Source organism: Malassezia pachydermatis (genome assembly GCF_001278385.1).
Source record: "Malassezia pachydermatis strain CBS 1879 chromosome Unknown scaffold4, whole genome shotgun sequence".
Taxonomy (NCBI): Eukaryota; Fungi; Basidiomycota; class Malasseziomycetes; order Malasseziales; family Malasseziaceae; genus Malassezia; species Malassezia pachydermatis.
In genome coordinates, this window is record NW_017253141.1 from 272,121 (window position 1) to 297,642 (window position 25,522).

The window sequence follows — 25,522 nt, forward strand, 5'->3', positions numbered from 1 at the left end:
TGCGCAGCTTAGGGAATCGGCACTGGCTGGCCGAGCTCGTCACGGACCACGACCACCTCGACGTCGGCACGCTCGCCATTGTCCATAAAGATCACCGAGGTCATGTCAATCGGGTCGGTACGCACGCCACGCTTCTCCATGAACGAGCGACCCAGGATCACCGGGAAGTAGCTGTCCTCCGCCAGCATCACCGTGCACGGCACAGCCTTGCTGCCGACCTGCACAGGCCACTTGCCGAGGTTCGTAATACCGTTGTAGCCATAAGTACCAGGCGTCGTGTCTGCCGGAATAAAGCCATGGTCCAACGCAAAGCTGCGGCTCACGTACACATGACGGTAGCCCGACTTGAGCATCATCGGCACATTGTTCACCGGGCCCAGGCTGCCGCGCAGAAGACGCACACCACGCTGCGAGTGGAACTCCTCAAACGCAATCTTATGGTGGTGAGTGTGCTGCGTCTGCGTCGACTTCTTCGACTTGATGCTCTGTGTGTCGCGGTGCATCATGTGCGTAGGCTGCGGGCACACCGTGTTCATCGAGCCAGGCACAATCGGCTCACGCGGCGGGGGGTACAGAATGCTGTCACGGCCACCACCACTCACACCGCCCGCCTCGACGTACTCCTCCACGCCAGGCACCGTCGCGGCAGGCACACGGTGAATGCTCACCGAGCCCGTCTTGCCACGCGCCGGGGTGCGCGTCACAAGCGTGCTTTCGTCCAGCACAGGCACATTCGGCACCGGCTGCGCAGGGCCCAGGGCCGAGTAGTTCATCGGCGGCGCAGGCTGCGCCGCCAGGCTCGGCGCAGAGACAAACAGGTCCGCCTCGGGGGCGCTGCTGAAACGGTCGACAAAGATATCATAGTCATCAGCATCATCCATCTTGTACTGCTCCTTCTCATACAGGTACTTGAGGCTCAGCTCCGAAGCATCCTGCACGTTGAGTTTGGCCGCTGCGCGCTCCTTCAACCTACGCGTCAGTATTGGTCAGATATACGTACGAATCAATCGTCTCATTGTCGTGCTGACGAAGCGAAAAGCTGGGCAAGTTGCCGGGGTGGAACTACGCTTGGTTAGCACCATAGCCTACCAACGCGCGCATACATACATTCAGAATCGGCGCCATGATTGCAGATCAATAAGCGGGCTCACTTCACCCCTCGCACTCTTGTGTACGGGTGGCCCACCAACTGCGAATGCCGGCCGAGTGCATGCGCCCGACGCGTTGTCCACGTGACCTTCAATTATGTGGAGGTACCGCGAAGCCACGGCGTCGGCGCACACGCTCCGCACGCTCACTTGGACGTCATGATCGGGGTTACCGTGGCGGTGCTGCTCGCATGCTCCATGTTCGTCATGGGTGTGCTGGCCATGCACTGGCGCGCAGATCATTTGATGCTATGGGAAGCAAATCTTACCAAGGAAAACGTTACTATTGCCTTGCAGTACTATGCCAGCACCATCGGCATAGCGCCGCAACGCTACGCACACCGTCTCATGGCTATTGGCAGCATTCAGATTGGTATCCTCCTCCTCAAAATGTTTACGGGAGGTGCTAACAATCTGCTCTTCGACGGCGCGAGTTTGTGTACGTATTTCTTTCGTTTCTCACACACAGTCTTGATCCTCGCCAGCTCCGTCCTGTTCTTCAGCAAGATTCAACCTTGTACGTGTCCGCTACCACTCACACATATCCAGGCATCGAAGCGCTCCCTCCCTCTGTGCCGCCACCTGCTACGCTGACGCCACGTCAGCTACAGCATTGGGTCGCTTTGCTCCGCGAGCTGGCCAGCGCGCACATTCTTCTTTCCATGGCACTGCTCGGTGTGATCCTCCTTCAATGCGGCAAGTACTACAGTGTCCGTCTGCAAGAGCGCGAACGCAACGAAGAGGTCGACGTGCGCCTCGTTCGCCGGCTGCGCCAGCTGCAGCAGGAAGAACGCAAAAGTGGCGCTCTGAAAACGTCCACGGAAGACCTATTCCGTGCTCGTGGCGGAACGCACTAACGCTTCCACTTAGATCTGCACGTCAGACGTGCCTATATCATGCGAGAGGTTGATAAATGTATCACAGCCCTGTTGTATGTCAGTCCTCGCCCTATTGCTGCCGTACATACATGTCCCCAAAGACTCACGATATCCAGGTTGTTGTCACCGAAATAGCCAAGGTACAGCCGCGAGAGTGGCAGACCATAGCCTAGACCTGCCAATGTTCCCATACTGCTCTGCATTGCATGCGCCATAATATCGTTAGACTCATCAGCTGCCTCTGCGCCTGTTTGCGCATTGGCCGTCGTAAATGCATAGCTAAAGATCTTGGACATATTTTCCGGCCGGATCCCACCGCCTTCATCTCGGATACGCACACTCGTATGCGACGGTGCGTTGGCCAGTGTAATCACAATGGGAGGTGGACCGCCTGTCGCAGTCCCTGCCTTCTTCCGCTTCAGGTAGGCCTCTGTGGTCGCACGGAACGAGTTCTTAAGCAACTCGGTCATAACATATTCCAAATGCACAGGAATACCCACCGTCTTCACATCCAAGTCGCCTTCAAACGAAACGCTGGGCGCAATATCAAACGTCGACTCACAAAGGGCTTGCACGTACTCACAGCTGTGTTCAATAATGCGGAGAGGTGACATTTCTGTATCAATGATGCCCACAGACGTAGGCGATTGTACTGCATCTGTGCCGTTCTCCAGATCCGAGCTTGCCGTCAGCGCCAAGTGCTGCTCTGCAATAATTCGAATACCGATACGACTATGCAACGCGACGTCCAGGAATTTGGATACTTGCGCTGCATCCATGTACTCACGACATTCCAAGAACCCGCGCGCTAGCGTAGGCACATTCTCCGTATGGTCCTGTACGAGTTTACGCAGGTTTTTTGTGAATGTTTGGTTGTCTTCCAGCGTTTGAATGGGCGGCATACTAGCTAGCTGGGCAAAGGAGGACGCATACAATCGTGCCACCTCCTGGATATATGGGTTCGTTCCTACAATAAAAGGAAGCGAATAAAACTGACGCACACGTCGTGCTAGACGCACAGGCAGTTCTTGTTGCGTGTATTTGGCCGATCGTAAGAGTTCATCGGCGGTCGGTGGCTTTCCTGGCTGACCGCCATGGGCCAGCAGATATGGAATCGTAATCGGCTGCGGTGTGCGCTGCAGTGATTTGGACAGCAAGTCCATAGGCACACCATACACGGCAAACCGTGTAGCATGACGGAGCGGCGGCGTCATGACAGCTGCCAGATACACTCCCTTGAAGCCCAAGCAGATCGCCTACACCTCCCCCTGCGTGTGCGAGTCTGTGCTCGTCGTGCAGGCACACGCATTTCGGCCGAGGGCCGCCACCCACCCACACTGCGCGCTGACCCAGGCGTGCGAGCGTGCGCGAGGTTTGGTTGACAGGTGTCCTGCGTATACTATACCATGGCCGAGCTTTTTGAATCGTACGCAGCGGACTTTGCGCAGTTGCAGTCTTCCATTGAGAGTAGGCTCACGACCGATTTCTCCTCCGTGTCTGACGAGACCAAACGCTCTGCGTTGCGTCATGCGGAGGCGGAAGCGGAGGAGGCTGGCGAGATCTTGTCGCAGATGGAAATTGAGCTTCAGGCCTTTCCGCAGAGTGTGAAAGAGCGCTATGCGAAAGAACTGCATGCGCTCCAATCATCCCTTCATAAGCTGCAGGCTGATTTGCGGGCTAAACAGAAACCCAGTGGCTATGGGGCTAGTGGCTTGCCGCTGGACGAGTACCGCGACACGGATTTGGAAGCGAACGAAGGCGCACAGCGCCAACGCCTGCTGCAAGGTACTGATCTTTTAGAGCGTGGCTCCGAACGCTTGGCGGCAAGTACCCGCCTGGCCCTAGAGACGGAAGATGTTGGCGCGAACATCCTACAAGATCTCCGTCGCCAGCGTGAGCAGATTGAGCACAGTCGTGATACGGTATGTATAGCGCACTGACTGACCTTAGCTCCATGGGGCCGATGTGCATATCGATCGGTCCTCCCGAACACTGCAACATATGATTCGTCGGTACGTTTTCTCGCTCGTGTACTTATACTGGTAGAGCCAAGCAACAAAAACTGGTCACCATGGCGATTGTGGTCGTGCTTGTGCTTTTGATTCTACTCATTCTGTACTCCAAACTGTTTTAGTAGCCTCTATTCCCTTCCTTGTCCTTAGATCTGAAGGTCCTTTCCCTTCTACCCCACAATCAAAGCCCAGACGCCCTTATTAGCTGCCGCCACCCATTCAGCCGCCAGGGCATTATAAAGAGGCACGTGCACTAAATGCCGCGGGGCTTCCTCCTCATGCCTACCACTGCTGAAGCACGAGCCCCCGCCTTCCGAGCACCGGAAGGCATCTACACATGCGTGGACTGGGTTAATCCTTTGTTGCACCGCAATGCGAACCAAAATGGACCGAGCCCTGAGGCTACAGAGGGTATCTCTAACGAAGCCTCGATTCATGCACGTATCCTCCCCTCGGGTGAAGTCCCCCGGCTTAGTGGCATGCCCTTGCAGGGGCTGTCCAGCCAAGGAATAAATGGCGCGGCGAGTCAGCTCACGTCTTCCTTGTCCCCTATCCTGATCAGTCAGGGCGTAGACTGTGATACCATGGCACCGTCGACCAATGTATACAGTGGCACCGGCATGCTATCGCAAGGGTTATCGTCCGCGCAGCGTGTGACGCGACCCAAGTCGAGTCTTCGAACGGTGACCGGTACCTTTATTACGCGTGTAAATCAGTCGCAAGAGCTATCCAAGGCCCTTGCGCAGGCCACGGAGCCGACCCACTTTATGCTTTTGCACAGCAGCCACTCCCTCTTCTGGTACATCTCTCAGCCGACCAAATTGAAAGAGCCCTTGGTCCGCATTTCCTTCCAAGCCACTCCGCTATGCCATGATGTGAATGCATGGACACGACGTCCTGATCGTCTGGATATCGCAATTGGTTTCCTTTCTGGTGACATTGTTTGGCTCGATCCCTTTCTATTCAAATTTACTCGCTTCAACCGGGATGGTTGTGTAACAAAGTCACCGATCCGTCAAATTCGATGGGTGCCCGGCCATGAGTACTTGCTACTGACGGCGCATGACGATGGTTGCGTCTATGTATGGGACCTTGAGCGGGAGGATGGCAACGAGCCCAAGTGCCCTCCCGACCCCATGGAATGGCGGCCCACAGAGCAAATGGTGGCGACTCCACCGATTTCGCGACAGGAACAGCAGACATCGTCGGGAAGCACATGGCGTTTGAACCGGCAACGATACACAAGCTCCGGTGTCAATCCAATAGCGCACTGGCGTGTTGCTCGAGATCGCCTAACAGACATGGCCTTCTGTCCCACCGCCCAGCTCCTAGCCGTGACAAGTGCGGATGGATGCCTGCGTCTGATTGATATGGACCGCGAAGTTTTAGTGCGTTCCTTTGCGTCGTACTTTGGCGGGTTTACCTCGGTGTGCTGGTCGCCCGATGGCCGTTTCCTTCTAACGGGCGGCCAAGACGATCTGATTACCATCTGGGCCCCACACGATGCCCATGTCGTTGCTCATGCCCAGGGACACCAGTCGTTTGTCACAGGCCTAGCCTTCGATCCATGGCGCTCCAACATGGACACACATACCTATCGCTTTGCCTCTGTGGGTGAAGATGGCCGTCTTTGTCTATGGGACTTTTCCGCCTCTGCTCTGCATCGTCCACGCGGCGCACGAAGTGCATCGCGCACACGCCACGATACATCCAGAAAAGGCCTGCACAGGCTCAGTCTTTCCCATGCCTTCCAGAAGCCTACCAACCAGGTAGGGGTTCATGTACCGATGCTACCTCGCGCTGAGGTGTTTATTCTTCACCCAACAGTGTCGACGCGTATTCCCGGCTCTGTCCTGAGTGATGTACGTGCGTCCCCCCAATATTTACGAGTCGTCCATGTGGATGGTGAGATGGACATATACCAATGCAACTCAACGCGGCCGTATGCCATGTAATTCGTGCTCATGCTCTTCAACGTCTTACACGCCCCCCTGCGATCCCTCATACTTTGCAGGGCTGGTAACATTCGTTTCCATGCAATGATATCTTCTTGTACACTGTGCTTCCTTTGTCATGCCATAGCGCGCTACAAATAGAAATACGCCTATATCTATGTACGCTGATGACATGGGCACCTGCGGTGTTGCTATGCCTGTCTCACGAGTGGGCAGGATGGGTATCGATCAAGTAGCCATGACTACACATCTATGCGCGCTTCTCGCCAGGGCGGAGCTCACCGCGAACACGGTAGCCCTTTTGCACGCGCGGACCCCATCCACGGACCTTCTTCGGCTTCTTGATATCGTAGGCAAATTCGGATGGGTGCAAGCCCTGCCTGTACTTCTCCAAGGACCAGAGAATGTACTTTCGCTCTTTCACCGGCACACCGGCCCCCTTCAGTTTTTCCGTCGTCAAACTGAACATCTCATTCCAGTCTTCGCCAACAGCGGACACACACGTCGAGTTGGACACCAGATCACGGCGGGTCCTGGAAATCGCTTTTAAAAATGCCTTGGGTGTATCAATGCTCCCTTCCTGTTAGCCATCCTTTCCACATACCTCGAGGTGGCGGGACAGTTCGGTTCTGCGCAGACGACAAGAACCGAGCAAAAACAGGACGCCATGGCGCCTGCATGCGCATCATTTGCGTTAGACTCCAAGTCGACATGCTCAGCATCGTAACACTACCGCGGATTCTCGTACTCGACAAGAAGGTGCACAAGGTCTAATCACGTGACTATGAAGAGGTATTCACTATGATACATGCAATTCGTCCTAACATGTCCGCTTACGGCTTTGTCGCTGAAGCCTCTTGGCGATAGGTGTCCACACCAAGTAGAACCGCATCGAAAACGGCTTGGACAATGTACCCCAATTTGAGGTGCACATCATGTTCTTTCAAATAGTGTAGACTCCAGAGAATTTGTCGCATAGGCGCTTGGGATGCCCATTCTGCCCATTTCTTGTTCTCTTGTGTGTGAGATAAAGCTGAGAAGCACATGTTTCGCAGTACCTGAAACTGGGAAGGCAGGGAGGAATGGTATATATGCACCGCCAGTGTTTGAGATGCAAATGCCAAGCGGTCTTCAAAAGGAATTTGTAGTGGGATCAATTCAGTCCCCTGCAAAGCGGCAGCTTCGCGCTGCTTCTTGGTTTGTGGAATGAGTTGACGGACGAAGTCCATTTGAATCTGTACGAGTTCCGACGTCAAGCGTTTAACCAACGCCACAGAGGGGATCCATACTTTCGGCTGGATTTCCACAGGGATGCCGACAATGACGAATAGGAGAGACAAAAAGAATAAGAAAGCATGCATCGATAAAGAGGCAGTATCAATGAGCAATGAAATAAGCATGTCTTGCACCTTGGTTGACTCCGGTTTCTGGATAGGGCGTATTTGTTGGATCCCATAAATACGACGTGATGTGCTGGGTTGGGCCATGTAATCGCTCACGGAAAGCGCTTGCTCGTCATAGTCCTGACGCATAGCTACATCGTCACGCATGAGGCCTGTGGTGCTTTCTTCCAATGTGGTCGTGGTAGTAGAGTATGCCGATGTCTGACTCAGGTCATGTTCTTCTTCTTGAATGGCATACAGCACGGGGTTGCTAGGGGGCGGAGGACTAGTATCAATAGCTGGTTGGCTGCTATTGGACCGTCGTTTCCTCTTAGCCCGTACGGGAGGCTCCTTTGTGTCAGCTGGGCCCGGTGGTGGTGGAAGCGTTCGTCGGCTGCCAAACGCTGGTATGGTTTGCAGTGTTTCTTTGCTCCAATACAATCCATCAGGCATGCCTTGTCGTAAGAGCAGGATCGCCATGCGCCGAAAGGTGGGATATTGTCCCTCTGGTACTGTGTTGATCTGTGCAGAGCCTGAATGACCCCCCTCTTTGACGATACTCTCGGTCCATGCTGGCCGGGCCTCGTTCGGGATATCCATGGATTGCAAGTAGTCAAGATCACTTCGTTGCTCTAAGAAAGAGGCCGCGATCCGTGATAAGGCTTGTGTCATGATGGAGCGCTCAGGTACATCGGCGCCACCCGTGCCACAGTTAAGTGTTGGATTCTCCGCCCGGGAGCAACGTGCACTGACCTGGCTTTAGTGAGAGCCACTCATGACGCCTGCATCACCAGACTCTGATTATTTTTAATAAGGCTTATGCATAGGTGCTTTTTCGGCCCTGGGTAAAGCAGCCAAGCTGATTTCGTTGGCTCTTCTGCATCGGGCAAACATATGGAGAGAGAGAGCTCTGACGATCATCCTTGACATCGCCGATTTTTTTCTGTCAATCAATAGATGCAACTGCCGAAGCCCACAGGGCCATATGACGTTGGCATCGTCGATGTCGAAGTGCCTGTGCGTGAGCCACGAGACTTTCTACCGGACTTTTTAAGCCGTTCCGAGCTAAACAAGCTCTCCAAAAATGGCACAAAGCTTTCTGACAAGAAGGCCAAAAAAGTGTATCGGCAATTCGATGCCTCAGTCGATCGTTCCCAAGAAGATTTCAATGAAGCTATCGCTGAGGATGAATTCTTGAAGGAGCATGGGTATCGTCTGCGCTCTTCCACGCTGCACTTTCGTACGGTGCTTTTTTCTTTGTACTACCCAGGCGCATCCCTCTCGCCAGACAAGCTGAAGAAGTACAAGCAAGCCAAGTGGCTCGGTTATCCGCTTAAAAAGACGACGAAAGCTGCGTGGGCCTATCTTGGTGAATATGGATGGTATGCGCGTGCTTTCTTCCCTGTTCTTTTTACATTCATGAAGGCCCATTTGGCAGGTCGCGTTGGTCTGCCATTGGGCGATCCGTCAAAGCAACCTGCATTGCCTGGTACAGATTTGGATGGCATCACTGAGAACAGCTTATCGAAACAGACCTTCCCTGTGATTGTGTTCTGTCATGGCCTTGCAGGGAATCGACTGGCGTACTCCGAGTTCTGCACGGAGCTCGCTTCCTATGGATTTATTGTCGCTGCAATCGAGCACCGCGATGGATCGGGTCTTGGCACCTTCGTATGGTCCGGCGTGGAATCCATTATGCGATCGTCTAAAGTGGACCAGGATGATTTGAATGCTCGTCTTCGGAAGAATATGAAATTCGGTGGTAACGAATCCGTGCACAGTCTAGCTTTGCAAGATGGTGATACGAGGGAGGTTTTGCGTGACGAATCTTTGTTCCAGGACTTTAGTAAAGTTGCCTATCTTCCGTTTGAGCGGTTGGGTCTGCAGCCATTTTTTGCTGAGCAGGGCGAGAAGGAGATCACTCTTCGCCAGGCTCAACTTAAAATGCGTGGCGAAGAGATCAAAGAGGTCATGTATGTGCTCGGCCGCATCAATGATGGTGACAGTGAATGGCTTGCTCGTGTCCGTACACGCAGTATGGGATCTTCCCTGGCGGGACGCAAGACCTTCAAGCGTATGCGGGAGCAAGGCCTGGTGCCACGCTGCCGTGAGTTCTTTGCCAACTGGAAAGGCAAAATGGACCTTACGACGCACTCTTTGATTGGTCACAGCTTTGGTGGTGCTACCATCTTTGAGTTTCTTCGCACAGATCAGAACATTTTCCCATACGGTATCATCTTGGATCCATGGATGGAACCTGTTCTTGATCCTAGAGATAACCCGGATGTGCGCAAGAAACTGAAGCGGCCTGTCTATGTGATAAACTCGGAGGGCTTTACGATGTGGCCTGAGCAGTATGTCAAGCTCCGTCGTATTCTTGTGGATGCGATGAGTGCCAATCCTGAACATCGTGGCTGGCTCATGACGTTGACCGGTACTAACCATGGCGACTTTAGCGACTTGCCTTATCTCTTGCCTCGTATCTTTGGGTCGGCCATCCCCGGTACGGAATCTGTGCGTTCCTTTGCTATTATATCCATGGCACAAATCAAGGCGTGGCGACAGCGTTATGCTTTGGACAAAAATGCGTTTCACCTTATGGTGTCAGAAGGTCCGGATGCTCCAGATATGGCACCCACTTCCTTGTGGGGCGGCGGTGCGCGCATTCTGGCGGACAAAGAAGCGCCCGTCACGGACGAGATGATGAACTTCTTCTATCAAGTCCGTGTACTTTCCAAAAAGTTCCACCACAAACCTCACAAGCCACTGTTCTGGGAGTTGCGTGGCTGGAAGCAACACGCCCAAAATGACCCTAGTACACGTGCTGGGCGAAAGCATTTGAGGGAACAGGAGCGTGTTTTGCATCGTCATCGTCGTGCTTCGAGCGTTGTGCACGAACATATTAGCAACGTGCTGGACACGGACAATGCCTCGAACAAAAGTGGCGCTGAGTTTATTGACGAAAAGAACGGCCAGACCCCCCGCTTTATTGATCCACGCCAAGGTGGGAAGGAAGTATGGGACGGCCAAATTATCGACACGGATGCGCAGAATGTATATCAGACGTGGGCCGATAACATTTCTATCAAAGACACACGCCGACGCCCATTATCACTATTCACCGTATTCATGTGGATCCTTGGCGTGCGTCAAGGCTTGGCCGCGCCTGGACACTTACTTGTGCACGAATTTTAGAGGGGTCCTTCCAAGTCCACCTCCTATGTAAAAGACTATAGCCAAACATTATGACATTGCCTTTACATTTGCCCCAGCAGGCTAATCACCTGCTCATCCGTGATATTGTGAGCGCTGCGTGAGTATGAGGAAAGACGTACTTGTCGCCACGGTAGTTCAGACGTTTCAGCACTGTCACGACAGCGTTTCGATTGTACCCCTGCATGTAAGCTGGCGTAAATACGCACCTTCTGGCAGAATTTCTGCACATCTGCCTCTTCTAGACCAGCCAGCTGCACAACATCGGCGTTGTCGTTCTGTGGCTCACGAGCTGCGTACACCTTGGTCCAGTATTCGGCGGTCTTGTTGTAACTATCCAAGTTACTTGTGTAATGTTTAGCCACTTCCGCATCTTGTGGATCATTCGGCTCTGGAGAACACAGTAGAGAGCGAAGAGACATCAGTGTGGTTTTCAACGTGTAGACGGGGGACCACTGGTCCTTCAAGATATCCAAGCAAATGGCGCCGCTTTGTGATGACACATTAGGGTGGTACACTCTGGTAAGGAATCGCATTTGGAGCGGATGGAAGGGATAGCCTTCAGGTACGACAATATCCTGCATATAAGATAGGCATATACATACCACCTTGAAAAGGCCCTTTTCAAAGGGCGAGTTCTCAGGTCCAGGGAATGTGCCAATGAGATGGAATGGCGATTCTTCCATGAGCCCACAATACCGTACGTACCATCCACCATTTTCACAGTAATCTCATCATCTGGATCTTTTTCGCATGCGGAAATTTCGCGCATGATGCGCTTCAGTCGGGCGCCTTCCATCGTTACGAGTGCGAGAAGAAAGCCGCTAGTCGATGCGTATGGAGACACTTGCTGCGACGGCCGCTGGGCCTTGGGCACCTATGATGTGGAGGCTGACATCACTGATGTGTCTACGAAGGCCTGCCTGGCGCTGCTCATCGTCTACGAACGCCTAGTTAGGCACCCAAAAAGGCGCTAGCGACATTGCGACGCTGGATCTTGCCTGTGGCCCTGCATGGTCAGTACAATAGAGATACATACGTCTTCGGGATAATCTCTGCAATCCAAATCTTCTCCGGAATCTTGAACTTGATCAGCTTCTCCGCCAAGTCGCGCTGGATCGATGCCTGATCAATGCCCGTCGCGCCTTCTTTCAGGACGACAGCTGCGCCGACCACTTCGCCATACATATCGTGAGGCATAGAGAACGAGACAGCTTCTTTGATGCCCGAAAGAGACAGAAGAGCGCTGTCGATTTCCAACGGGCTGATCTTCTCACCAGAGCGATTGATCAGTTCCTTAATACGGCCCGTCAGCACCAGGTAGCCATCCTCATCCTTGCGACCCTGGTCACCCGTACGCAAGTAGCCATCCGATTCGGGCGGACAGTTACCAAACTCTGTCCGGAAGAAACTGTCTCGGTTGGCCTTGTCGTTGTTCAGGTAGCCATGAGTGATATTGGCGCCACGAACACAGACTTCCCCATTCTGGCCTTGCGGTAGTTCCTCCCCCTTTTCGTTGAGGATTTTCACTTCGACACCATGTCCAATACCGACGGTGCCTGGCTTACGCTTGGCGGGAGGCACCGGGTTGGACGTCATCTGATGTGATGCTTCTGTCATGGCATACGCCTCGAGGACCGGCGCATTCAGCGCTTCCTCCAACGCATGGAATGTCGTAGGTGACAGAGACGAGGAGCACGAACGGATGAAGCGGAACTGCGGCAGCGGCGTAGGACGGTCGAGCGTGAGCACAATCTGATGAATGGTCGGTACAGCCGTGTACCAGTTGACCTTGCATGCCTGCACATCCTCCCAAAATGTCGAGGCACTGAAACGCGAAGGAATTGCCACAGCACTACCGGCCAAGAACGAGGCCAATAGACCACAGAGTAGGCCATGTACATGGAATAGGGGCATGACCAGGAACGTCTTATCTTGCGGTGTCAGCTTGTAGGTATTTTGGATGTTGTGCATCGAGGTAAGCAAGTTCTTGTGGGTCAGTGGCACAGCCTTAGGTCGACCTGTAGTGCCAGACGTATGCAGGACCAACGCAGTGTCGTTCTCATGGGCCTGCCGCGTGGTCGCCGTGGGCAGCGGTGTGTCGCCATCAAGCAGGTTCATGGTCGCAGTGGCCACATCGAGCTTGATTTCGACTACACGCACTTGAAGACCCTGCGCAGCTTTCAAAGCCGCAAGCGCGCCATCCGAGGCACCATCCCCTTTCAGTGTACCATGCGGCAAAATCAGCAACTTCGACTTGGTATCATCCAGGTAGAAGTGCACTTCTGCCTCTTTGTAGTTAGGGTTCAGCGGCGCAGCGACCAGTCTGTCATGTTAGTTGCGCGCATACATACCCTTCCTCAGCTGTGGCCAGAAAAGCTGCAACGAATTCCGTGTTGTTGATCAAGCTGCTACTTACGGTCGAACCTGCCGGTAGATCGAGCGAGGCCAGTTGCGCTTGCACATGCGCTACCATCTGTTGAACCTGGGCATACGTGAACGACGCAGGCGTGCCTGTCGATACAGGCAGCTGAATAGCCTCCGCTGAGGCATCGTATCCTGCACGCGGCGAAAATAGTGTAGATGCTAACGTAGTGGGAGTCATTGTGGAGAGAGGGGGAGTCGTAGGCTTCTCGGCGGGGTACCGGCGACCCCTGGGCTTTACCCCGCACAGGGGCGTCGTTTCCCACGTGCTTTTTACCTACCATGCCGACGCCACGATCGATGCGGAGCCAAGTGCAGGCGATTATTTCGCCGCTGCTGCCTGAATTTCACAAAGGCCAGGCTGGTCGTGTAGGTATCTTGGGCGGCTGCAAGGAATACACTGGTGCACCGTACTACGCCTCCATGTCGAGCATGCGCTTGGGATGTGATATGTCTTTTACGATCTGTGCGCCGGAAGCCGCCCCGCCTCTCAAGACCTATTCACCTGACCTGATTGTGCACCCCATCCTCGACCATACGAAGAGCACAGAAGATGTTCGGAACGAGCTTCGTGCTCTGTTCAAGCGTCTGCATAGTGTGGTCATTGGCCCGGGCTTGGGCCGCGATACGTCTATGCAGTCGTTTGCTCGTGTGGCGTTGGAAGTCGCGCGGGAGTCGAACCTGTATGCTGTTGTCGATGCAGACGGACTATGGCTCGTTCAAAACGATCCCGAGAGTGTAAAAGGCTACAAACGGGCCATTCTAACGCCCAACGTCGTGGAATTTCAACGTCTGTGCGATGCCATGGTACGTGCGTGCGATGTATCTGACACCAGGGTGTGGAAGCGTCCGACGATGCAGCCCAGCGCTTGAGTATCGCGCTCGGTGGACTGACGATTGTAGAAAAGGGCCAAGTTGACCGTATTGTGACACCGACGTACGTACGTACCTACTCACCCTAGCGACATTGTCATATGCGACGAAGAAGGCGGTCTCAAGCGATGTGGCGGCCAGGGCGATCTGCTCAGTGGCACTCTTGGTACGTTCCTCGCATGGGCCCAGCGGTTCGAGGAACGCACAGAGGCTGGCGAGGATCTCCCCTCCATTCCTGCCGAGCGTCTGCCCCTCCTAGCAGCGCTAGGCGCTTCTACGGTGACGCGTGTAGCTTCACGCCGTGGCTTTGCGCGCTTGCGTCGTAGCATGTTGGCCAACGACCTTTTGGACGAAATCGGTCCGGCCTATGAAAGTACTTTTGGCTCTACATAGACGATTACACACGAAGAACATCCAGCTCCTTGAGAAGCTCTTGGGTTTCCTGGTCCTTCACCACTTTTTCGACCTGCTGCAGGGCCTGGTTCTGCTTCCAGCGGCGCATACGCCACTTGAGACCACGCTCATTCGCAAGGTCACCGCCCATCAGCAGCTCAATGGGCATCGCGTGCACATCCGCTTGGCCCGGGCGCGATGTTAGTTGGCCACGGGCGTCACGTTGGACGCCGGCAGACGCTTCTTCGAGCGCACCCCACTCGCCGCCAGCAGCAGGGCCTGTAAGCGGCGCAATGGTCAGGTAGTCCTGCGCTGCAAAGATCTGGCCACCTTGGCTCACATGCGATTGAGTTTCTGGGTTCTGCACAAACGCAGCGAGGCGTTGACGTTCCAAATCAATGATTTCCGAGACTTTGGGCGCTTGTGCAACCGGCGGGGGTCGAATGGATTCACGCATCGAAAAGCCAGCGTATGTCTTGGCGCCTGCTGGCACAGCCTGTGTAGCCAAGGCCACAGCGGCCTGCTTCTTGGCCAGCTGTGCCTCCCATACAGCGCGGCGTATCGCCGCCTGTTCTTCACCGGCTGGCGTTGAGCGCGGCTTGCGTGCTGGCAACAGCACAGGGTCTTCCGGTACCCATGGAACCCACGTCTCTTCTTCCACCGTGCGGCCATCAGCATGCGTCGCGTTAAATGTACGTGGACGTTCTGGTGTTTTGGGCCATGGCACTTCAATCTTTTTCAATGCCTGGCCAGATCGCAGCGACTCTTCGTCTGTCGCCTTGACAATCGCGAAACGTTTCCATACAAACATGCCCTTGGTACGATCATAGAATGGTTTCGAGCGGACAATGCGTGAGGCGTACATTCTGCGTGTGAGACTTGGTTGTACGTACTCTGTATCAGGCACTTTGAGCATCAGCTTCGAGTAGTGCACGGGGCGAGGCACAGATGTCACATTGCCAGAGTATCCCTTTTCTTCGCCCGCTTCCGGGTCGACAAGACGCGGCACGGTATGCTTAATATTCTTCGGGGCGAGTTTACGATGTTCCTAGCGGTGAGTGGAATAGGGTACATACGTCTGGATCGCGCAGCCACACACGGTTGGTCGTCCGGTCGATCGAGGTCACAATGCCTTCACCACGGATCTGCTTACCCTGCTCATCGTGGCCTACAGCACCTGTACGCAGCTTGACAACGTCACCGGGCACAATGTTCCAGAACGCAATGCGGTCTTTCGGAGGCACGTACGCCGGCGTCGTTTGCGCTTGTGTGGGTCGGAGTTTGCGGATGAACTTGTTGTTTGTGCCCTGCCACATATGGTCCAAGGACCGCAAAACGCGGCGGTTGGTCATGGAGCCTGACATGGTGAACGAACTCGCTAGGAAGGCACCGCGTAGGACGAGAGCCTGGAAAGACACGCTGACGACGACCTTCTTCAGATCACGTGATACAGCATCCAGGCGGTCTTGGGTCGTGCCTCTCTCAGGGCCTCGCCCTGAGCAAGGGCCCATACTCTCTCACTGTCTTTCATGTCGGCGACATTGGCAACTGGTGCGCAAAGCGCGGCATCGGTAGATGGACTGCGTCAGCGTTCCGGCTCAGCCAAGACCAACGCTACCAAGACCGAAGAATGGGGCGTTCCACCCACACGTCCCTCGCAGCCTTTTTATGAACCTTTGTTGGATGTTTGGTGGCGTATCTGGACGAAGACCTCAGGCAGCTTTGCCTTCTCGGTGATGGAGCCACCGGAAGTCTTTTTCATGCGTACGTATTTCTTGTCTAACCATTAGTGGTTATCTATATTTCCTTGCTCTTTGGCGTGATCATGGCCATGATGCAATTGCCTGCGTACGGCCAGATGGCGCTTCGTCGGCTCCATTACTATATCACAGGCGAGTAATTTCTTATCAACTCGAAAAATATGGCCCTGTAGCTTTTGTACAGGTATTTGTAGTATACAACCTATCTGGTTCGGTGATGCAATGTATTGGGACCGAAACTGTTGGGTAGAAGTTCAGCTAGGGTCAATGTCAAGACATGCTCTTGTTCCCTGTGCGCTGGTGTCCAGTCTTTCCATGGCATCCATACCGGTGTGTCCTGGTCACAAAATTCACGCAACACTTGCCGACATATGCCACAGGGCGTACATGGCTCAGGCGTATCAGCACTGACACCGACCCCAATGATGCGCTTTATCCTGTGCTCAGCCTCGGTTTTCCACTTGACAATCGCAGAGCGTTCTGCACAAATGCAGGCACCTGATATAAGCCTACCCTATACACACCATACGACGCGTTTTCCACATTGGCGCCTACAATGATGGTGCCATCCTCAAGGAGGAGCGCGGCGCCCACGCGGAACGAACTGCGTAAGTCACAACCAACGTACCTGTAGGGCGAATACGATACCTGTCTCGCTTGCACGGCCTGTTGTATCACATCTGCTACATGGATAGCTCGTAGTGCCTCCACGTCCACCATAGTCAGAGGCACTCGAGTCGTGGGACAAGGCCGAGATGGGTGCGCCTCCACTCTCTTCTCTCGAAGAACGATCCGTGCGCACGGCATTGTTGAGTGGCACGATGCGCCTTGTATGGTGGTGGCTTCTTTGCTGCGCTTCCTACGTGGCAGCATGGGGCAGCACGGGCCATGAAATTGTGGCTACCATCGCTCAGTCGTTCTTGGATTCATCCGTGCGCTCGTATTTGTGTACACTGCTCCCTTCATCGTCCCAGTACGAAGCAGCATGGCCGGGGGTGCACAACCAAACACAGTATGTATAGCGCAGCTAATCAAAGGTGTCACCTGGCTGATATTGCTACATGGGCCGATCGCGTGCGGATTCGTATGCCATGGACGTCCAAATGGCATTACGTGAATGCGGTGGGCGACCATCCGCCTACGACGTGTGATTTTGGCTCGCAAGGTTTTCATTCATCCAAGCATATCTTGAACAGTATGTGGTAGACCATTGACACCAGTTCTTCCCTCTATGACACATCTCTTCCAAGAGCATGCACACCGAAAAGCGGCCTTGCGGTTCATGACGCATCTCGTAGGCGACCTTCATCAGCCACTGCACATCGTGGGCCGGGCCCATGGTGGCAACTTTATCCGTGTCCGATTTGGCGACAAGCATGCGAATCTACACAAAGTATGGGATACGCATATGCTGGAGCGTCGAATCGAGCAGCTGTCCAACTACAGCGTCCCTCTTGATCGTCCTGCCTGGGCCACGGCCTTGCGTGGCACCAAGTACGATGCCTACGTCCGGTGGATCTTGGTGGAAGGACTAGGGCAAGGTACTGATGCGCCTGTTCATCCACGCTGGCCAGATTGGCGCGAATGGACAACCTGCCCTTCACAGCCCATGCATATTGCGGGCGTGTCCGACCCTACTCCCAGCGCCAAGGGGCCCATGTGCCCCTTGGCATGGGCCAGCGAGATGCATGCCATGGGCTGCCGCTACGCTTTTGCATACCCGGTTCCAGGTTCGACATTGAACATGCTATCGTGGGTGCTCGCTATATTACCAGGGGTGGTAAAAAGCCCTGACGTGGCCATACCCGTGTACTTGGATCCTGTCTACGAAAACATGGTCTTGGAAAAGGCACTTGCGATGGCCGGTGTGAGGTTAGCGTATATCCTTAACACTCTCTTTTATCGTGAGGCCCGCGCTCAGTATTCAATGTGGATGATCACGGCCTGACTCAGCATATGCGCCTTGCAACGTGGCTCGACAAGGATCGTTTGTGTCTCGTCGATGAGAATCGCAGGACCTGGCACATGCTCAAACACATCCAGGTCACGCAGACGGACAATCGCGGTAGGCACACGGCCCATACCATCAAAGTACACTGGACGCCGCGGCGCCTCGGCCAGCGCCTTGGCCTCAGGGAACGCATCCGCTCCTTTTTGGCTTTGCATCGTGTACTCTGCCAGCACCGAGGGACCCAAAGAGTCAAAGGTGCGGCCAATACCACGAATTCGGATGTCATCCACCAAAATCGGTCGGCCTGCCAGCACGAACCCAAATTCTTGGCGATACGTCTCCACAAACACCTTTTCCATATCCCAGCTGTCGGCCGGCTTGAGTGTCATGAGCGCGGTATCCGTGCCTTCGTACCGCATGTGTAGATAGATATCTGTATGCACACGCTCACGTGCAAAGCCTTGGTGCAGCAGCTCGTCGGTAACGCGCTTCGTCAGTTCGTCCACACGCGCCTGAATACGTCCATGCGATGTCGTCTCGTCCAGCGTAGAGCTCATCGCCCAAGTCTCGTTCGATGGTTCTTGTAGCTCATACACACGGTCCGCCAACGCCATGCCGTAGGCCGACAGAATAGAGGAGTACTTGTGCACTGCTACTGTGCTGATACCCAAGGCCCGAGCAATTGAGCAGGCGTGCTGGCCACCTGCACCGCCAAAGCACGCCAGAATGTGCTTCGAGGTGGAATAGCCACGAGCCTGAGTGAGAGAGCGAATCGGACGACACATGCTGTCATGTTAATGCTGTATATACGTACGCTTCGTTGGCCACACGAATAAAGCCCTGGGCCACTTCGTCCACGCTCAGACTACGACCCGTTTCCTGGTTGATTTGCTTCGTAAGAGCCTCAAACGCAGCACGCGAGCCTTCGACGTCCAAACCCTGGTCCTCGTTCGGGCCAAAGATCTTCGGGAACATTTCAATCGCCAGACGACCTGTCACGAGGTTCGCGTCTGTAATGGCCAGTGGACCGCCTTTGCGATAACACGTTGGGCCTGGGTGGGCCGACGCACTTTCAGGGCCGACCACAAACAAGCCGTTGCGGAAGAACAAACGCGAAGAGCCACCGGACGCCACCGTATTGACACTGTGGTAAGACATGATGGTACGTACTCCAACTGAGGACTCTGAATGGTCACGCCGTCAATCGTCGTTTCCATAATTTGTTCGTAGCGACCAGCGTAGCGCGACACATCGGTGGATGTACCACCCATATCAAAGCCAATCACGGGGCGCCTGTCGTTTGCATCGTAGGTGGTCAAGGCCATGCCTACAACACCGCCCGCAGGACCACTGATGATCGACTTGAGGCCCGTAAAGTGGTCCACAGATGTCAAGCCACCATCCGACATCATAAATTCCACACGCGTACCTGCCGAGCCATCACGAAGCGACGAGTCGAACCCGCTGAAGAAGCTGTCAATATACGCTTGCAGAACCGGTGTCAAGTACGCATCAGCCGTCGCTGATGTGGCACGTGGCACCATCTTGATCATCGGCATAAGCTCGGCACTGCAGCTGATACTGGGGAAGCCAATCTCCTTGGCCCACGCCTTGACCATCTGCTCATGCTCAGGGTAGGTGTAGCTAAACATGAAAACAATGGCCAGGCTGCGGTATCCATCGTCGTAGAGACGCTGCAGCTCAGCACGAACTTTCTTCTCGTCTGGACGTGAGAGAATCGCCACAGCTTCACCCGACACGCCACGAACAATCTCAGGCGCCTGGTATTCAGCGCCATAGGCACCCGCGCTAGGTGGCTGATCACGGCCGGAATAGGGCTTAGTAACGTGCGCATCGCGTTGTGTCGACGAGAACTGGATTGCATGCTCTTGCGCTTGCGGATCCGAGGTGTACCCTACGACGGTGACACGCTCGTCCACCTCGACCACTTCGTTGTACAACACTTCAGGCTTGTGGATAGCCAGGTCGAAGATGTGTGGGCGTGCTTGATTACCAATTTGCACAACATCCTGCTGTGAGTCTCCGTGATACATACACCAAAGCCCTTGGTCGTGATCAAGGCATGTCGCTCACCATCTCGCTCAAGTAGGGCATTGGTTGCCACTGTGGTCGACAAACGAATGTATTCTGCATGTAAGGCGAAAATGAGTACATACCGATTTCTTCCGTAGAAATCTTTTCAGAGCGAGGAATGGTACGACCTGTGGCTTTTTCCAGGATACGTCGAATGCCCTCTGTCGGTGCATCCCGATAATTGTTGGGATCACGCGAAAGGAGCTTAATCACAATGTCGTGCGGTGGCTCACCAGGCACTTCGGAGGGGATCCTTCCCAGGCAGTCCGTGAAGGTTCCACCACGATCTAAGAATGAGCATACGCCTTCTCACATACCAATTGCAATCTGAATTCCCTTGGGCATGTTGGAGGGGGGCTGACAAGACACCATTACGCCGTCTCGTACCGTAAATGTGGGGCCCGATGACCTCCACACATGATCTGTTCATAGGACCCAATCGGGCCGCCCATGTTGGGTGCGTGCACATGCCGAGGCAGCGTGGCGCGCGAACATCTGGCACGGCCTTCTTTGACTCGCTCGCCCCTGACATAATGCCTTCGCCACTGTCACCTGATATTGATTTGTCCGCTCGGATTCCAGAGCACCACAGCGTGCTCAATGATAACATGCCGTCAAAGTACACAGACCCGTGCAAGCAGGCGGCTATGCAATCCATGCGGTGTCTTGATAAGAACGGGCATGACAAAACCGTGTGTCACAACGAATTCTTCATTTAGTAGGTGTCCCCACCCGCCCTTCTCACACCCAGCCGCCAATGCAAAAAGGAGTTTATGCGCCAGCGCCGCGAACAACGTGGCGCATAGTTACCTCGTTTCGTGTATATAGCTACGAATTTTGTGCTTGAGCACCTGCATTGCGATACAAGCGCATAGTGCCATCATCACTCCCTGTGACAAACTGGCTACCAGGCACCACCAGCTGCGTTGCAGTCGCATCGTTGGAAGCCTGCGCTGCCTCAGGACGCCATGACACGGTCCAAATCGGCGTAGTTTGGGCCACTGTCATAACACATTGCACAGGTGAGGCACCGATGTCCCACAGCCGTACCATGCCATCGGATGAACTGGTGGCTACGACACGACCGTCACCTCCTGCTTGAACACGAAGAATCCAGCCCTTGTGGCCTTGCAATGCTGTGACAGCACTCGTAGCCTCTTTGGCGCGAATGGCACGTACGTCGTGCACCGTGGTCGTTCGGTCATCAGAGCCCACGTACAAATGATCCGAGTACATAGAGCTAGGTAGGGAAAAGCTCAACGTACGAATGGGCTCTGCATGATCGGCAATACGTGCAAGCAACGTGCCTTCTTCGACATGCCACACATAAACCTGAGATGAGTAAGGCCAATACATACAGTGCCTGTATTCGTACCCATAGCGAGCAAATCACCTTCATGATTCTCTTGTAAGTACTATGCACACGTACAAAGGCCAACGAAAGAGCGTACGAATTCGGTTCCACATCGTCCACAGGCAGCCTACGAATGCCTTCGCCAAATGTCGCCATGTCAGTGGACAAGAGGTATACATGAGCACCTTCGCCCGCGACCGCAAAGTTGGTGCCCAAGGGGTGTAGCGCACTCGCCCATACGTCCACGTTAAAGGCCACGCCATCAACCTGTACATCACGCACATGCTCACGTCGCGCAAGGCGCGACAGTGCACGATCAGACCACTGCCACAAAGCCACGGATCCGTCCATGCTGCTAGTGAGAAGAAGATCATCATTGACGCTAGGACTCATCGAAACGATGCCTAGGGTATGTGTATCCGAATTTGCCTGTGAAATTTGTGCTTCAGTTACATCGCTTCCGTAAGTACAAAAATACATACATCACATCGACACGCCCAGAGGCTCGACCGACAACGACGCCATGCTTTGTCCATGCCGAAGTCCAAATAGCATCTTCGCCTCCCTTCACTTCACAGTCTTCCAAGTACTGCAGAGACTAGCGCGTGAGTTTGCGTGTCTACGTACCATCGTGGAGGGACACTGACCGCCCTTCCTCCACTCGATCGTCCTTGGCCTTCAAGTTGTTCAACCACGATGGCCGCTGCTTCTACGGCTACGTACCCTGAGTGGGAGGAGATTCCGCCTGCCACACCGTCTCCTTCCGTGCGTAGGCGACCTATTATCCCTATGCCTGACGTTGTACGCCGTCTTTTTGCGCAGTTTCCGTGGTACACATGGCCTGCGGCGCACGTTGTAGCGTCAAAGGCCGAGGCAGAGCCGTCGCCCACCAACCCAGTTCTCTACATCACACCCCCTTTGGACAATGTCAGCTCATCATGGGCTAGCGCTGATCCTGTTTCTTTGCGGTGGCAAATGGAGTTTTTGCTCCGCGACGTGCCCTTTGAATGCAAGTCCGTGCACGATGCATATTGGTCGCCCGAGCACGCTACGCCTTTCCTGCAAATGCCAGAGGCCATGCAAAAAGCAGAGAATGGTCGTATTGTGATGCCACCGGTGCTTGGCGCTACATATCTCCCACATTTCATGGACAACTACTACCCATTGACGCGCCCTGAGTCGAAGGAAAAACCTGTTTGGCCAGGTACCACAGGTAACGAAGCACTTGTTTGGCAATCCCTTCTAGAAGGTCGAATTATGGCGGGTGTCGTATTGGCCTCGCTGCGCGCTGGTGCATATACACCACCACCCGCATCTGTGCCATTACTACGTCGCTGGTTCGGTGCCTATTTACCTGGGGAGCGTACGCCTGAACAGGCTGCTTATGCGAAGTTGGCACGCCTAAGTACCGCTGGTGCCTCGCCTTCGAGTTTGGCGGCGGTCTATGGTAGCGATTATGTCGCGGATATGCGAAACCCACTCACGCTTGTCCCAGGCTACTCTGTTGACTGGGTGGGCTTTGTTAGTGGTACATCGACGCATCAAACGACTGACATGGCTGATGTGGATGCTCTGCCGCCTTCGCTACGTCTTGACCAGGCGGCCATTCTAAGGGATGCTGCTGAGGCCCTCGAGTCTGTGGCGCAACGCCTAGCGAGCGATGTGGACGCCTCCACTGGCGAAGGATGGATGCTGGGCGCGGCACAGGCCACCTCGTTGGATGCCCTTCTATTTGCTATATTACACACCCTCGCGTGTCTTCCTAGTACAGTGACGGGACCCTTGACCCCTGTCCTGCAGCGTCATGCGGTTTTGGACGCATATAGGCGACGCCTCCACACGTATCTGCCATAGGGCCCGCGTATGCGGGCTGCGCGTGCCAACAAAACTTAGATATCGACTCAATGCCGCTCGGTGACAGCACGAAGGACGTTTTGGCCGGTATGTTAGGAAGTCTCTTACGATCAAGGCACGGCTGGTGGTATTGCGCAAGTGCTAGTCGGCCAGCCTTTCGATATTGTGAAGGTTCGCGTTCAAACGGCGCCGCCGGGCACATACAAAGGTATGTATAGGGTGAGCGCGGCCTGACATGTGATAGGTGTGGTGGACTGTGTCACCCACATTTTGCAGGGTGAGGGCCCTATGGCGTTTTACAAGGGCACGCTCATGCCTTTGATCGGTGTAGGTGCCTGTGTGTCGATTCAGTTTGGTGTGGTGCAGTACTTTAAGCGTATGTTTGCCTACCAAAACGAGCGTGCGAACCCTGCGATCAAGGAGCTCACCGGTCCCCAGCTGTACACAGCCGGTGTAATGGGTGGGGTAGCGAACAGTGTGCTGGCAGGTCCTATCGAACAGGTTCGTATTCGCCTCCAAACCCAGAAGGGCAATGCGATTCGTGGTCCGTTTGATTGCTTGAAGCAGTACGTATACACAAACACTCACAACAGAATCATCTCCCACTCCGGCGTTTCGGGCGTGTTCCGCGGGATGGGTCCTACGGTCCTTCGTGAAGGTCATGGTATGGGTATCTACTTCTTGACGTACGAGTATCTCGTGCAGAAGAAGCTGGACGCCGACAATCTGACGCGTGAGCAACTGCCTGCTTTCACTTCGATGCTGGCAGGCGGTGCAGCTGGCATTGTGCTGTGGCTTATGATTTACCCCGTTGATGTGGTCAAGTCGTACATGCAGACCGACGCGATGGACCCTCGCCAACGCCGCTTCCGTAACTCGTTTGATGTGGTCCGTCATGTACTCTCGCACAGCGGTCCTCGCGGTTTCATCAAGGGCCTTGAGCCGACGCTGATCAGGGCGCCGTTCGCAAATGCAGCCACCTTCGTCGCTTTCGAGACTGCTATGCGCTATCTCTCCAAGATGTGAATGATTTTGTAGATAGATTGGAACATACACTAATACGAAGTCGACATCTACATATACTATGCCATGGACGCCACCGCCTCCTCCAACGCAGCTCGCTTTTCCTCCCACATCCTTGCCAGGTGGGAGTCGGGTACAGCATTGGTATGTGCGCTGTGCGTTAGTACAGAGCTGATGTACATACCTCATCCAGCTGTCCACGTCCTCGGCTGGGACGTTGGTCGCCAACGCAGAGACCACCGCTTGGTTGGCCGAAAGAAGCGGATGGTCAGCATCAAGAGAAGCTGCCTCTTGCAGCGTACTGGAGGCAGCGGGCACATCCAGCTGCGCTGCCTGCGCCACAGCTTTGCCAATCAAGGCAGGAGCCATGTTTTGTGTGTTGGCGATGGTGGAGCTCTGGCTCATTTCGTCGTATACATAGAACGCTTGCTGTGTGGAACGACCACCTCGTACGAGACCGATCCATGCCTCCATGTACTGTACAAGCACGGAGTCGTCGCCCCACTGCCGGGCTGCCAAGTACTCCTTCTCCGCCAAATCTACACGATGAATAGCCAAGAGAATGTGCACACCTAACGAGATGCACTCCAGCTTCGTACTGCCACCAGTGCCTGTAACGCCCAGAGTCTCTAGGGCTTTGGTAGAATCCCCTTTGGTATAGAGAGCCAGTCCAACGTTGTAACGGACAATATCACTGGCCAACTCACCGGGCTCCACAACGTCGAGCAGCGTAGCCATTTGCTCCAGCACGTCAGCACTACCCTCCTCATCACCGGCATGGTGCATCTCCATGAAATCGGCAAGAAGAAGCACAGACATAGCCACGGGCTGCTCTGCATCATCACCCAACAGCTGACGAGCCCCTGGGATATCACCCAGTGCCAGCGCGGATCGGGCGGCATACACAAGTCGCAGAAGACTTTCGTCATCGATGGGGCCCGATGGGCTATGCATTTGAGCAAGAGCTATGCATCCACGGTAGGCGCTCTGGTAAAACAGACTCTGCACTTCGAAGGTCAACGAGTCCATCGTCAATGCCGTCTATGTGGAACAGGAAACTCGTAGCTGCGACGAACGGCCGAGCTACGCGTGCATGTTATATACACACCTACATAGCATGGGCACAGGCCGCCAACGCCAACGCCAACGAGGCACCGCTGCATGCGTAATATTCGTTGAAAAAACTACGTACAACATAGACAAACAGC

At 54.4% G+C, this 25,522-nt stretch overlaps 20 protein-coding genes across 20 annotated transcripts; 9 read left to right on the plus strand and 11 right to left on the minus strand.

The window, feature by feature from the left end:
- Positions 1-8: 8 nt before the first annotated feature.
- Positions 9-1,125, minus strand: Malapachy_3843 (hypothetical protein; the record flags this gene model as incomplete). The annotated part of the gene is made up of 3 exons (XM_018138302.1): positions 9-969; positions 1,001-1,062; positions 1,108-1,125. The coding sequence occupies 3 exons, from the start codon at positions 1,123-1,125 to the stop codon at positions 9-11; spliced, it is 1,041 nt and encodes a 346-aa protein (XP_017991546.1).
- Positions 1,126-1,307: 182 nt separating this feature from the next.
- On the plus strand, positions 1,308-2,005 carry Malapachy_3863 (hypothetical protein; the record flags this gene model as incomplete). The annotated part of the gene is made up of 3 exons (XM_018138322.1): positions 1,308-1,587; positions 1,618-1,665; positions 1,698-2,005. 3 exons carry the CDS (start codon positions 1,308-1,310, stop codon positions 2,003-2,005), a joined length of 636 nt encoding a protein of 211 aa, XP_017991634.1.
- A 61-nt stretch (positions 2,006-2,066) lies between these two features.
- Malapachy_3835 (branched-chain alpha-ketoacid dehydrogenase mitochondrial precursor) lies at positions 2,067-3,240 on the minus strand (the record flags this gene model as incomplete). Its single annotated transcript, XM_018138294.1, has 2 exons — positions 2,067-2,074; positions 2,112-3,240. The coding sequence occupies 2 exons, from the start codon at positions 3,238-3,240 to the stop codon at positions 2,067-2,069; spliced, it is 1,137 nt and encodes a 378-aa protein (XP_017992095.1).
- Positions 3,241-3,432: 192 nt separating this feature from the next.
- On the plus strand, positions 3,433-4,160 carry Malapachy_3818 (vesicle transport v-snare protein vti1; the record flags this gene model as incomplete). The annotated part of the gene is made up of 3 exons (XM_018138277.1): positions 3,433-3,948; positions 3,977-4,038; positions 4,073-4,160. 3 exons carry the CDS (start codon positions 3,433-3,435, stop codon positions 4,158-4,160), a joined length of 666 nt encoding a protein of 221 aa, XP_017991954.1.
- Positions 4,161-4,316: 156 nt separating this feature from the next.
- On the plus strand, positions 4,317-5,993 carry Malapachy_3856 (wd40 repeat-like protein; the record flags this gene model as incomplete). Its single annotated transcript, XM_018138315.1, has 1 exon — positions 4,317-5,993. The coding sequence occupies one exon, from the start codon at positions 4,317-4,319 to the stop codon at positions 5,991-5,993; it is 1,677 nt and encodes a 558-aa protein (XP_017991750.1).
- A 250-nt stretch (positions 5,994-6,243) lies between these two features.
- Positions 6,244-6,706, minus strand: Malapachy_3844 (hypothetical protein; the record flags this gene model as incomplete). The annotated part of the gene is made up of 2 exons (XM_018138303.1): positions 6,244-6,569; positions 6,598-6,706. The coding sequence occupies 2 exons, from the start codon at positions 6,704-6,706 to the stop codon at positions 6,244-6,246; spliced, it is 435 nt and encodes a 144-aa protein (XP_017991540.1).
- Positions 6,707-6,826: 120 nt separating this feature from the next.
- On the minus strand, positions 6,827-8,047 carry Malapachy_3877 (hypothetical protein; the record flags this gene model as incomplete). The annotated part of the gene is made up of 1 exon (XM_018138336.1): positions 6,827-8,047. The coding sequence occupies one exon, from the start codon at positions 8,045-8,047 to the stop codon at positions 6,827-6,829; it is 1,221 nt and encodes a 406-aa protein (XP_017991891.1).
- A 285-nt stretch (positions 8,048-8,332) lies between these two features.
- Malapachy_3853 (platelet-activating factor acetylhydrolase) lies at positions 8,333-10,570 on the plus strand (the record flags this gene model as incomplete). Its single annotated transcript, XM_018138312.1, has 1 exon — positions 8,333-10,570. The coding sequence occupies one exon, from the start codon at positions 8,333-8,335 to the stop codon at positions 10,568-10,570; it is 2,238 nt and encodes a 745-aa protein (XP_017991746.1).
- A 62-nt stretch (positions 10,571-10,632) lies between these two features.
- Malapachy_3849 (ubc1-e2 ubiquitin-conjugating enzyme) lies at positions 10,633-11,387 on the minus strand (the record flags this gene model as incomplete). The annotated part of the gene is made up of 5 exons (XM_018138308.1): positions 10,633-10,684; positions 10,711-10,769; positions 10,798-11,166; positions 11,194-11,267; positions 11,297-11,387. 5 exons carry the CDS (start codon positions 11,385-11,387, stop codon positions 10,633-10,635), a joined length of 645 nt encoding a protein of 214 aa, XP_017991715.1.
- Positions 11,388-11,542: 155 nt separating this feature from the next.
- Malapachy_3845 (peroxisomal-coenzyme a synthetase) lies at positions 11,543-13,193 on the minus strand (the record flags this gene model as incomplete). The annotated part of the gene is made up of 3 exons (XM_018138304.1): positions 11,543-11,597; positions 11,628-12,914; positions 12,943-13,193. 3 exons carry the CDS (start codon positions 13,191-13,193, stop codon positions 11,543-11,545), a joined length of 1,593 nt encoding a protein of 530 aa, XP_017991713.1.
- Positions 13,194-13,294: 101 nt separating this feature from the next.
- On the plus strand, positions 13,295-14,278 carry Malapachy_3825 (ribokinase-like protein; the record flags this gene model as incomplete). Its single annotated transcript, XM_018138284.1, has 3 exons — positions 13,295-13,819; positions 13,849-13,949; positions 13,975-14,278. 3 exons carry the CDS (start codon positions 13,295-13,297, stop codon positions 14,276-14,278), a joined length of 930 nt encoding a protein of 309 aa, XP_017992052.1.
- A 4-nt stretch (positions 14,279-14,282) lies between these two features.
- Malapachy_3875 (hypothetical protein) lies at positions 14,283-15,642 on the minus strand (the record flags this gene model as incomplete). The annotated part of the gene is made up of 3 exons (XM_018138334.1): positions 14,283-15,144; positions 15,172-15,326; positions 15,355-15,642. The coding sequence occupies 3 exons, from the start codon at positions 15,640-15,642 to the stop codon at positions 14,283-14,285; spliced, it is 1,305 nt and encodes a 434-aa protein (XP_017991665.1).
- Positions 15,643-15,807: 165 nt separating this feature from the next.
- Malapachy_3866 (hypothetical protein) lies at positions 15,808-16,178 on the plus strand (the record flags this gene model as incomplete). The annotated part of the gene is made up of 2 exons (XM_018138325.1): positions 15,808-16,042; positions 16,069-16,178. The coding sequence occupies 2 exons, from the start codon at positions 15,808-15,810 to the stop codon at positions 16,176-16,178; spliced, it is 345 nt and encodes a 114-aa protein (XP_017991636.1).
- A 62-nt stretch (positions 16,179-16,240) lies between these two features.
- Malapachy_3840 (cytidine deaminase) lies at positions 16,241-16,758 on the minus strand (the record flags this gene model as incomplete). Its single annotated transcript, XM_018138299.1, has 2 exons — positions 16,241-16,518; positions 16,563-16,758. 2 exons carry the CDS (start codon positions 16,756-16,758, stop codon positions 16,241-16,243), a joined length of 474 nt encoding a protein of 157 aa, XP_017991543.1.
- Positions 16,759-16,859: 101 nt separating this feature from the next.
- Malapachy_3821 (phospholipase c p1 nuclease) lies at positions 16,860-17,986 on the plus strand (the record flags this gene model as incomplete). Its single annotated transcript, XM_018138280.1, has 3 exons — positions 16,860-17,050; positions 17,076-17,233; positions 17,259-17,986. The coding sequence occupies 3 exons, from the start codon at positions 16,860-16,862 to the stop codon at positions 17,984-17,986; spliced, it is 1,077 nt and encodes a 358-aa protein (XP_017992056.1).
- Positions 17,956-20,428, minus strand: Malapachy_3837 (5-oxoprolinase; the record flags this gene model as incomplete). The annotated part of the gene is made up of 6 exons (XM_018138296.1): positions 17,956-18,775; positions 18,804-19,133; positions 19,160-20,019; positions 20,046-20,137; positions 20,167-20,370; positions 20,401-20,428. The coding sequence occupies 6 exons, from the start codon at positions 20,426-20,428 to the stop codon at positions 17,956-17,958; spliced, it is 2,334 nt and encodes a 777-aa protein (XP_017992097.1).
- A 483-nt stretch (positions 20,429-20,911) lies between these two features.
- Positions 20,912-22,067, minus strand: Malapachy_3880 (wd repeat-containing protein 61; the record flags this gene model as incomplete). The annotated part of the gene is made up of 5 exons (XM_018138339.1): positions 20,912-21,415; positions 21,442-21,486; positions 21,513-21,894; positions 21,920-22,035; positions 22,065-22,067. 5 exons carry the CDS (start codon positions 22,065-22,067, stop codon positions 20,912-20,914), a joined length of 1,050 nt encoding a protein of 349 aa, XP_017991781.1.
- Positions 22,068-22,133: 66 nt separating this feature from the next.
- Malapachy_3917 (hypothetical protein) lies at positions 22,134-23,291 on the plus strand (the record flags this gene model as incomplete). Its single annotated transcript, XM_018138376.1, has 1 exon — positions 22,134-23,291. One exon carries the CDS (start codon positions 22,134-22,136, stop codon positions 23,289-23,291), a length of 1,158 nt encoding a protein of 385 aa, XP_017991756.1.
- A 50-nt stretch (positions 23,292-23,341) lies between these two features.
- Malapachy_3892 (mitochondrial carrier) lies at positions 23,342-24,317 on the plus strand (the record flags this gene model as incomplete). The annotated part of the gene is made up of 4 exons (XM_018138351.1): positions 23,342-23,378; positions 23,407-23,499; positions 23,536-23,857; positions 23,885-24,317. 4 exons carry the CDS (start codon positions 23,342-23,344, stop codon positions 24,315-24,317), a joined length of 885 nt encoding a protein of 294 aa, XP_017991677.1.
- A 56-nt stretch (positions 24,318-24,373) lies between these two features.
- Positions 24,374-25,343, minus strand: Malapachy_3933 (coatomer subunit epsilon; the record flags this gene model as incomplete). The annotated part of the gene is made up of 2 exons (XM_018138392.1): positions 24,374-24,467; positions 24,499-25,343. 2 exons carry the CDS (start codon positions 25,341-25,343, stop codon positions 24,374-24,376), a joined length of 939 nt encoding a protein of 312 aa, XP_017991675.1.
- Positions 25,344-25,522: the final 179 nt, after the last annotated feature.